This window comes from Cydia strobilella, chromosome 3 (assembly GCF_947568885.1).
Source record: "Cydia strobilella chromosome 3, ilCydStro3.1, whole genome shotgun sequence".
NCBI lineage: Eukaryota > Metazoa > Arthropoda > Insecta > Lepidoptera > Tortricidae > Cydia > Cydia strobilella.
The window spans coordinates 23,374,979-23,386,381 of NC_086043.1; the positions used below are offsets into that span (position 1 = coordinate 23,374,979).

At 38.0% G+C, this 11,403-nt stretch overlaps 2 protein-coding genes across 2 annotated transcripts; one reads left to right on the forward strand and one right to left on the reverse strand.

The window, feature by feature from the left end:
- Positions 1 to 310: 310 nt before the first annotated feature.
- On the forward strand, positions 311 to 9,017 carry LOC134756143 (small ribosomal subunit protein mS29). The gene is made up of 8 exons (XM_063692971.1): positions 311 to 503; positions 656 to 869; positions 1,720 to 1,812; positions 3,536 to 3,681; positions 4,426 to 4,586; positions 7,093 to 7,234; positions 7,887 to 7,979; positions 8,791 to 9,017. The coding sequence occupies exons 1-8, from the start codon at positions 426 to 428 to the stop codon at positions 8,977 to 8,979; spliced, it is 1,116 nt and encodes a 371-aa protein (XP_063549041.1). The 5' UTR covers positions 311 to 425; the 3' UTR covers positions 8,980 to 9,017.
- Positions 9,018 to 10,519: 1,502 nt separating this feature from the next.
- Positions 10,520 to 11,312, reverse strand: LOC134756131 (ATP synthase subunit g, mitochondrial). The gene is made up of 2 exons (XM_063692946.1): positions 11,152 to 11,312; positions 10,520 to 10,843 (listed from the first exon to the last, which is right to left on the reverse strand). The coding sequence occupies exons 1-2, from the start codon at positions 11,171 to 11,173 to the stop codon at positions 10,584 to 10,586; spliced, it is 282 nt and encodes a 93-aa protein (XP_063549016.1). The 5' UTR covers positions 11,174 to 11,312; the 3' UTR covers positions 10,520 to 10,583.
- Between the last annotated feature and the right edge of the window lie 91 nt (positions 11,313 to 11,403).

An 11,403-nucleotide genomic window follows, 5' to 3' on the forward strand; every position in this document is an offset into this window, starting at 1 on the left:
CGATTTCAAAAAAATTAATTATGCTGGTAATGAAGAAAAAATTAAAATTCTTTTTTATGTTTGTCAAAGGACTGTCTCATTTAAAACATAGACAGAGAGAATCATACTATCTTTGTCTTACACTAGTACTAGTACCCAAAAAAAAGGATGAGTATAGTTTTTGGTTCTTATTTACTGCCAATTTGGTTTAACCAACTATAATAAATTGTTTTCAAACACCTGCGAAAAAACATGTGATTTAGTGCATGTTTCCAAACGAATCGCATATACTAATTTCCAGACGAACAACAGCTGTCAATGTCAACTGGTGCTGTCGCTGTCAGTTCAATCAGCCTTTTTGTAGGTTATGTTATTAAAAGTGTTGAAATAAAAGGCATTAATTAATTAAAAAATAACACAATTCCGACCCCGCCTACATTGTCACGATGCTTTCGCGCAACTGGAGACATCTCTGCCGGCGTTACTCACAGGCTGTAAACTTTAGGACCTCCGAAGCTTCACCAGTAAGTCATTTTAAAATCCATGAAAGTTACAACAAAAATTATCTATTCTGGTACCCCTTTTTGCCACTCCCATGCCACATTTCTCTCCAAATCCGTATTAAATAGTTACAAAAGCCAAGAGAGAGACTACCTAAGCGAAACTTTTTTTTCAGTCCCAACACAATGACAACCAAATCGGCATGTTCTACACCCTCAAGCCCGAAGTTGTGAAGCAGCTGTTTGGACAGGGAGGGTTTCCCAAGAGCTTCCAGAAGCAGACCAAGACTTTCACAGAGACTAGTATTATGGTGCGGCAGCCGGCGCTTGATATCATGGAGTGCATTAAGGCTACGGGTTTTGATAAGCCGGTTATTAGATATGTTCTTTGTATCCTTTGAAAATAATATTTTTTTAGAAATGCATTTTATTCATACTAGTGGCTGCTAAGTGAATGTATAATATTTTATAGCATTTAGGTATGGTAACACTAGGAACGGTAGGAAAGGAAGGGCTAGAAGTTTTGTTTTACTTTCTAGTATTGTAGAATTGAAATAAAGATATAATAAGTTTGTGGCAAAAATTTCATTTTCGGTACAAGCTTGTATCGCTGACTGTACTTTTTTTCCACAGGCAACTAATACTCATTGAGACAATTCTAAAAACCCCAAAACCCAATTAGGTTGCGTTGTTTTATCACAGAGTTCCTATGACCACCTCCTGTCTTCATCATCAGATCAGCTGGATGGTACCATAATATTGCATTGTCACCCGACTTACATGCGTCAGCAAATTTTCAGCTTCATCGGAAACTGGGAAGATGGTTAAATTAGTTACCTTAGATTCCATTACATAGTTAGTTTAGATTGCATTGTTTTATCACAGAGCTCCTATGACCACCGCCTGTCTTCATCATCAGATCAGCTCGATGTTACCATAATATTGCATTGTCACCCGACTTACATGCATATGCAAATTTTCAGCTTCATCGGTAACCGGGTAGATGGTTAAATTAGTTACCTTAGATTCCATTACATAGTTAGTTGCATACAGGTCGACCTAATAAAAGCTTGTACAAATATCATGTACTTTGTAAATAAGTAATATACTTTTAGCCCTCTTAATTGCATAGAAGAATCAAATACATAATTATGATGTTTGTTTATTTATATTACAATCTACATTTTAACAAAGTGTAATTCAAAATGTTGACCAATATGTTTCCGAGCAATACAACCAGATGGAGAAAAAGGATCTGGCAAGTCCCTCACGATGGCACATCTTCTGCACTATGCTCACACTGAAGGCTACCTCATTGTGCATGTGCCGTGGGGTAAGTTTATGCTAATTATAATTTATACTTGGTAATTTACACTAAACTCTGTTTTAATAGCCGGGTCCACACATAGCGAGCATAGGCGCGAGGCAATTTCCTCGCGCACAAAACGGCTAGTGTAGACGTGCCTCGACCGAGGCGGTGCGCGCGAGGCACGTCTAAAATGTCGATACAACACGCGCGCCTCGGCCGAGGCACGTCTACACTGGCCGTTTAGTGCGCGAGGAAGTTGCCTCGCGCGTATGCTCGCTATGTGTGGACCTGGCTAATATTTTACCTTTTTTCTTAGATGTGCTTTTTGTTTCACCAATTTTTTCCCCATTGTTGTTTTTATAAGATAGGACTTATCACTTATTCTGTTTTTTTTTTTTTTTTTTTTATTCTGATTATATTTCAATTATCTCATTATATTTGACATGTTGCAATATCCATAACCAAGCATAATCTTGATTCTTTATAATAATTATCATAGAGAAATATAAGTAAGTAAAGACTGGTAACTAATGGATGACCCCTTGCTCCTGTAACTTTGAACGTGGGCCAAGGACTGAACTACAAAGGGAAATAGAAACCCAATTTCTTGAGATGAGACCTCTGTTGATTATAATTATCATAGAGAAATATAAGTAAGGGAATAGTGGTAACTCTATAGATCAGTTTTCTTACCAAAACGCGAGTTATTTCGTAGTCGACATCGAGCATCAATAAATCAATAATATTATTGTATTATTATGTGCTGTATGTTTCCCAAATAAATAAAATTAAAATTAAAAAAATTAAAATCAAGTAGTGGATTTATCAGTTCCGCTACTTCACACCAGATGTCACAAGTGTCGCTACTGACGAAAAATGTACTGCTAAAACAATTTACAACTAATATTACAAGCAGAAGGAGTTGAAAATAGAGTTCCGGTTAATCCGGTTATAATATTAGATGAAAATTCGCTGGCCCAATATTACAGGATCTTATGTTTCACTTTTATCGAAGTGCAATTTGAACTTTATCATAGTGACATTAAGTCGAATTTCAACAATCTTAAAAATGTAACATAGACATAGTTAAGCATTAGACTTTTCGTTCATCGCGACATCTATTGTCAACTAGCAGTACTGATAAATTCCGCTACTTGACGCTTGATGTAGACTACGAAATAACTCGCTTTTTGGTAAGAAAAGTTACCACTCTTCCCTTACTTATATTTCTCTATGATAATTATAATCAACATAGGTCTCAAGAAATTGGCTTTCTATTTTATTTTGTAGTTCAGTCCCTGGCCCACGTTAAGTTACTGAGCTATGCACAAGAGCAAGGGTTCATCCATTAATTACGTCACACCAATTCCGAGGTGTCACACTTGGTCACATTTGGCCAACCCCTCCCCCCTGGTGTGACGTCACATTTTTTCAATAAAATCGGCAAATCTAATAAGTATTATTAATATTTTATTATCAAAATATTTTTGTCAAAAGAAATATTAGTAACTTTATAACCCAAAACAGATTAGGAAAGAAAATTAAATGATTAAAAACGATTATCGTTCCAAAAACTTTTTATTTAACTGTACAGCAAATAAAATAATTTAAATAAGTTAGTGACGTCACAAACCTTGTGACTCCCCCTCCCCTTGTCACAACATGACACATTTTTGTGACCCCCCCCCCCCCCTAAACGTGTGATGTAATTAATGGATTAATTTAAGTTTTTTACTCTATACTCTAGTGTCTGAATGGCTGCGCCGCATCCCTCGCCACAAGGAGATGGCGAACTCCACAACTCGGGACGGCTTGGTCGACTTGCCCTTGGATGCAGCCGCATGGCTCCTGCACTTTAAGTGCCAGAACCAGGCGCTGCTTAAGAACCCAGATGTAAGATAAACAAAAACAACTAACGGTAAAAAAAAATTTTGTGACACACACTTTTATTGCTGACTGTACTTCTTCTCATTTATATGTCTGTCGAGTACTTCTTGAGACCTTTCTAATGAGCCTAAACTTGATGTTTTTGTGTTTGAGGAGTTCCTTTGGCGCACCTACCGGCTGCATCATCAGAACACCTCCATGTTAGCATATTATTGCATTGTCACCGGAATTACGACAGTACTTCAAATTTCAACTGAATCAGATACTGGGAAGTGGTTCAAATTTTAGTTAAAAGATTTATATGCAGTGAAGCTAAATAAAAGTGTGTAATAATAAAATATTTTTAATACTGCATCGACCGTCCAGTGGCGCTCTGATTAGGGGTATTGTGTTTTATAATAAATCAGTATTATTACTATTGTTGTCCTTCTGATTCCCCAACTTATGCATTATACCGTCCGCTTAGTGATAATCACCACCACCACCACGCAGTAAAGGCGGGGCTTCCAGCACATTAGCTGAGACTGTCCTATTGTCACGTAGATATGTAATCTGAACTTATTTATATATAAATTGTCTAGTATAGCATAAGTGTGTAAAAATAATTGTAAAAAAACCCTTGTTGTGGCAATAAATTATTTATCTATCTATCTAATCGCTAAAAACTAGAGAACATTAAAAAAATATATCAGAAACTCATGAAAACTAATTCACTATTTCCTTGATTTCAAATTTATCCCTTTTTTACAGTTGGTCCTTTCCAAAGAATATGTTTGGAGCAAACGCGAGAAGACCGAAGCGGGGGCGCCACTATCGCAACTAGTCGAACATGGAATCAACAGAGTCAAATACGCTTGTGACGTCATTGATGCACTGGTCCAAGAAATTAAACTGCTGTCTAGCAGTAAGCGGTGAGAACTGAACTCTATGTTCTGATTGTCTTACTGGCAGGGGTGCGAAACTCCTCGCTTCGGGCAAACTCGGCTCCGTTCGGCTCAGTATTGCTCCGAGCAATTATTAGGGTTGGCACAACTTGACGTCCCTTTGCGTGCACGACCACAGATAAGATAATGACCTGAATTTTGACAACCCTAAATAGCCGAAAGGGATTGTGCCATATATTAGAAAGGGACATCATGATTCGACCCTGAACCGCTGTCAAACTTCGGTTTTGTAGGAAGTTTCCTTTCTGTACGGTAGTACTATTATTTATTCTGTGCTACTGGACTTGAAATACACTTAGTGCTAGTTGCACCATCCGCACTTGACAGACTGATTAACATGACCAGGCGCGCCGCGGCGGTTTACTATGAAACTTTCCATACAATATTTAGCGAACTCTTTAACGATGACAAACAGTTTGGTGCAACCGACCCTAAATGAGTCGCTTAACTTTAAACTCGGGTAAATCCATCTGTCAGATTATGCTATATTGGTATTAAGAAAAGGTAATAGGGTAGATATCTGCTGAGAGGGTCGAATGGATTTACCCGTTTGAACAGAATAGAGATATCGACTTTAGTCTTAAAATTACAAGGGCCTGACACTCTTTGATAGAGAAAGATAGTCTTATTGCGATTCCTATAAGAGAAAAGAGAAAATAGTGCCATGCTTTGTCCTTATCACCGACCGGGTTTTTTTTCATGGTCGGGTTATGGCAGCATAGGAGGCGATGGCGAAATACCGAAATTTATGAGAGTGAAAGAGAAAAAGGATTATGCTGCCATACATTAAGGGGATCCCATGCCCCAATGACCTTCGATTTGAATCCCTTAGTTTTCTAATGTTTTTTGTAGCTTATCATATTAACAGCAACGGATTTTAGCAATATAGTATCCCATATTTACTTCAAAGTTCATTGTTTCCGAAATATTTGGCATCAAAGTTGAACAATTTTAGGCCAAAAAACTGGTTTTCTGGCCATAACTTTTGTGTTAATTAGTTTAAAATTAAAACCTTAGACAAATTTTTAGAGACGTCTAAGACGAACCCAAATATATAGATTTCGTATAAGTAAGATCTTTCACAGCAATCGAGATACGAAAAAAGTGTTTTTTTAGACAATGTTTAAAACAATCATAAATAAATAAGTATTCATTTTTTTCACAATCCGGTAGACAAAAATGGAGATAAAAGATTGAAGAACCGATAGCCGCTTGTCTTATAATTCTATATGTAGTGCAAAAGTAGGAGATACGATTCAAAACTTGTCAAAAATCGGTGAAAACCTCAGGTAGCCTGCCAATACATGAATATGTCTTTCTCTTACGCCTGGTCGCTCGGTTTCATGTCTATAACTACTATACTATGTCTATGTAAAATTGTTAATAACGATTGCACACTTCTTATTTAGTTTATTTACACGAGTTAATTATCACTACTGTTATTTTAATAACCAGTGATATTCAAATATAACCAAAGAAATGCCTTCGTTACAAAATAAATGTCTACAAACAATCTCTATATTCTACGTCGACCAAACGCTTGCGCGATCTATCTCGACTCCGGCGCCATCTAGCGGAGAATTGAGTAACTTATAAATAGTTTATTTATTTATTGGGAATGAAAAATTAAAGATTTTTTCAGGTCATTCCTTATTTGTACTTCAAATGTTTCAGAATCAAATGTTTTATTCGTGATAAACTTAAAACTAAAATTACATACAACAAAGTATAACTAAAACTATAGGATTTAAAAGTAGAAAAATTACTGCCTTGGGTGAGACTTGAACTCACGGCCTCTGGATAGATACTCCAGCGCTCTGCCAACTGAGCCAAGACCTCATCCATAGTCAGCAAATCTTCCCACTATATGGGTCTAGGGGACCCTAGCGACAAGTCTCACCCAACAGCAACAGCAACAGGCAGTAATTTTTCTACTTTTAAATTTATTCTAAGCTTAATAGCATCGATCGCAGACGTTTCTGCTTGTTAAAAATTAATTTAAAACTATAGGAATTTATAAAATAGGTAGGAGTTGAAGTTTATCACGAAATGGTCTCGCCTCAGTACTTACTTGTTCTCTATTTTAATCGACATAATTTACTATCAAAACGGCTTAATTTTTAGGGTTCCGTACCCAAAGGGTAAAAACGGGACCCTATTACTAAGACTCCGCTGTCTGTCCGTCTGTCACCAGGCTGTATCTCATGAACAGTGATAGCTAGACAGTTGAAATTTTCACAGATGATGTATTTCTGTTGCCGCTATAACAATTAACAACAAATAATAAAAACAGAATAATAGAAATATTTAAGTGGGGCTCCCATACAACAAACGTGATTATTTTACCTTAAGTATGTCTCGACCACTCAACATTAAATTTTCTAATTTATACTTGTACCCCTTGATTCTGTGTCCCTTACTACCTATCAATTTAAATTATTTCATAAATTTAATGAAATTCTACTCATCACAGTTGCAAAACATTCGTTGCCGTGGACGGCTTCAACGGATTCTTCTACCCGCTGACGCGGCTGCGGACCCCCAGCAAGCGAGAGGTCAAGCCTGAAGAGGTCACGCTCACTACCTCCTTCTTAGACCTCACGAACAACGACTGGGTATGGCTGTGATACAGATGCAAAGCATTCGTAGTTGTAGTTTCAACGGGTTCTTACTTACGTCACAGGGCGGACACGCTATACATCAAAAATCACTTGCGTTTCTATGTGTGAACGGCACGTCTGTACACGCGTCATGCGTCACAGTGTGAGTAAGTTACTTACGCCAGAAGTCCGCCAGATTTCTGTCGCGGGGCGAGGTAATTCGAGTCGGGGCGGGGCGGTGCGTGGCCGTTCTGTATGATAATACTATTACTTATTCCGTGCTTACGTACTTACTTTTTAGGGTTCCGTACCCAAAGGGTAAAAACGGGACCCTATTACTACTCAGCTGTCCCTCTGTCTGTCACCAGGCTATATCTCATGAACCGTGATAGCTAGACAGTTGAAATTTTCACAGATGATGTATTTCTGTTGCCGCTATAACAACAAATACTAAAAAGTACGGAACCCTCGGTGGGTGAGTCTTACTCGCACTTGTCCGGTGTTATTTAATTTCTAGGTAGACCAAGTAAATCTGGCATATTGTGAAAAGGCAAAATATAGCGAAAGGCAGGGGATCATGAACATAGTTAAAGGGAGTGGAGTCGTGTAATAATATTTCCTACCAGTATTCGAAGCCCTTTATACTCATAGTTCGTCTTTTCCTCAGAGCAATGGCGTAGTTGTGGTGACAGCGGACCAGTTGGCGGTTCCCGATGATCACCAGGAGTCATATCTACCTAAATACTTGCTGTACAAAAAGGTTTGTATTTCTGTACAGTCTGGTAAAAAAGAGTAGAAATTAAAAAGTGGCAACACTGTAGTGTCGTCCCGTTTTTCTTAGATTGATTTGAAAGGGACGACCTTGGGACGACACTAGTGTTACCACTTTTTAATTTCTACTCTTGTTTGCCAGATTGAACGTAAAGTTCAAATATGCTTTAGTTGCTTTACATATTGCGACTTATTGCAGACATACAATGCCAATGCAGTAGCGATACAGTAATTTAAATAAGTACTGCCAGTGCAGAAAGTCGCAATGTGTAAAGGCTCATTTACGAACACTAAATGAGTTACAAAACCATTCTTATAAGAATTGCGATTGTTTTTTACCATAACAATAAAAACAAACCGGAAGTGCGAGTCGGACTGGACCACCGAGGGTTCCGTACTTTTTAGTGTTGTTGTAGCGGCAACAGAAATACATCATATGTGAAAATTTCAACTGTCTAGCTATCACGGTTCATGAGATACAGCCTGGTGACAGACAGACGGACAGCAGTCTTAGTAATAGCCGCTTTTACCTTTTGGGTACGGAACCCTTATAAAAACGGGACCCTATTACTAAGACTCCGCTGTCCGTCTGTCTGTCTGTCACCAGGCTGTATCTCATGAACCATGATAGACAGTTGACATTTTCACAGATGATGTATTTCTGTTGCCGCTATAACAACAAATACTAAAAAGTACGGAACCCTCGGTGCGCGACTCCGACTCGCACTTGGCCGGTTTTTTTAATCTAGTGAAAAATATCTAATTATTATCAATATTTTTAATGTCGTCGGGTATTCCAGGGCTTCGAGCACTTAGACCCCTTCATCCCAGTAGAAGTGGGCGGGTACTCGGAGAAGGAGTTCCTCTCCTGCGCCAGCTACTACCGCGACCGGCTCTGGCTGCGCGGCCCCGAGGAGGTGGAGACCGAGCTCAAGTTTGTCAGCGCCAGCAACCCGTATAGGTTCATGGAGCTGTGTGCCCCGTTATAAACATTTCATTTAGGATTATATATTTGTATGTAGTTATTACTGTGGTTTTATTTATTGTAGAACTAACAAGTGAAAAGGCCCGCTAGGCACACGTAACTCAGGGAAACAAAGAAATATATAGGTCAATGACATTATTTCGTGGCACTTTTTCTTTTTTATGTTTCTCTCTTTTGTATAATTTTCTATTTGTGTGTGCTAACGAATAAATTATTTCTATTTTATTCTATTCTATCATAGCAATTGCAGGAAAGACTTGGGAGAATAATGCTACAGACAAAGAGAAATGGAAAAAGATGGAGGAGGCTTTTACCCTCAAGGGATCACACATCGTGAAAATATAACAAATGTAAAGTCTATTTTATAAGATGTGCAAGAAATGAAGCTTAAGTAAATAAACAAGTGTCCGAACCTGGTTTTTACACTGCCCAATAAAAGGAGTGTATTGTTTCCTAAAATTAATAAACAAACGTTCTAGTGTGGAATCAATACAACTGTATGACATTAACCTTTTGGACGCCAAGAGCCACTAAATAGGTTGTGTGCTGTCGTGCCTGCCATGCCAGCGACCACTAAAGTGGTTATGGCGGACGCTGTCAAAGCAATTGTCCTGCTGACAGATAAGGTTTATATTCGTTATTCACTATACTAATGAAATAAAACTATGAAAACGGATTATATCACGTATATTGAATTTATAATACATCCCGACGTTTCGAACTCTTTACAGCGTTCGTGGTCAACGGGTGACCATGAAATAAAACTATGAAAACGTATTATATCGCGTATATTGAATTTATAATACATCCCGACGTTTCGAACTCTTTACAGCGTTCGTGGTCATCGGGTGACCCAACGGGTGGGTCGGGATGTATTATAAATTCAATATACGCGATATAATCCGTTTTCATAGTTTTATTTCATGAGTAACTATCGCGGTAACCGAAGACAATATTATTCACTATACTAGTCGAGATATTGGCGTGTAGGCCAACATCTTGAAGCTTGAGAAAAAGCGTTCAAAAGGTATCAGTTATTTAAAACTGCCTGCCTGCATTACAAGTAATAATAACAAAGTTAACTAGATTTTTTTTGTTGGGAATTAAAATAGAATGCGGACTTAACAACAACATTTCTTTGGCTTGTGTATTAATTTTGTCATTAAAATACTTTTTATTTAGGAAAAAGCCTAAAACTAAAATCTAGCCATTTTGATAAATTTCACTCATAAATATTGCTACTTGTAGTGTAGGGCACAGCTGATTCTCAGCTGATGCACTTGATACCTATCTCCCATCTGTATTTTACTACTTTACCGAACATTAACTTAACAATACCATAAACCTTGACATACTGTTATTTGATATACAATAGTTTATGATCATTGCCATAACTTCCACTCGATTAAACATGTTTAAACTTTAGTATATAAGCGGAGCGTTTACTCTCAATATATATTCATTCTTTACTCCACTCTTGTGTAGTATGTCTCTGAACGCCCCACACTTCAACTGCACAAGGAGGTAGAAAGGAAGAACAGATGTTGATTTTAATAATTTATTTTGCTGAATGAATTACAATATATCTACAGTACCCTTAACAGAAACCTAAACATCATAGCCGACAAGGTGGCGCTTGCCGATGCATTCTCCGATGTAGAACCAGAACAGCACCTCCATGCCAACGAGCGTGTTAAGGGTGGCCTCCTTCACGGTCTGGTTCTTCCAGGCGCCGGACTTGGCAGAAGAGAGGAGTTTGCCAATGCCTGACTTAATCTGAGGGATCTCGCTCAGTTTGGGAGGCGCCAGCTCAACCTTGGCGTATTTCATGAAAATCGCAAACTTTGGTCGCGCGCTGGCGATGGCATCTGAGAAATGATAAGCTCTTGTGAGAATGGAAGACTTGGGTTAGGATAGGGGGAAGATAGATGGAACTTTTTACACATAACCTCAAATCTGTTTAAGAATATCGATTAGTTTACAATTATACAAGTTTTATTTTGTGATAACTCTCGCATGCCTCATTACAGCCATTTCGTAAGTATTCATGGGTAAATAGTGTTATAACCTGCGACCTTCATTTATTAAATTTATATTAGATTACATAACTGATGCGACCAAAACATTGAACAAATAATGTCATTGGTATAAAATACTGTAAATATTTTACACTTACTGTTAAGCAACGCGCTGGCCATTTCGGTAGGATTTAATTAAAACAGATGAAGAGGCAGACCGATTTGAAACCAAATTTTTGGTTTTGGAATGGAAGTTGATCAGATTTGACCTGTCAAAATCAGACAGATGGGCGATGACCGCCAGTAGCCGTCAATGCGTGTCTCGAATAGGTTTCCAGGTTTGAGTAGACTAAATTTCTTTTGTATAAAAAAAGTTGACGATTCACGATAGTCTATGAGTAAATATTTTC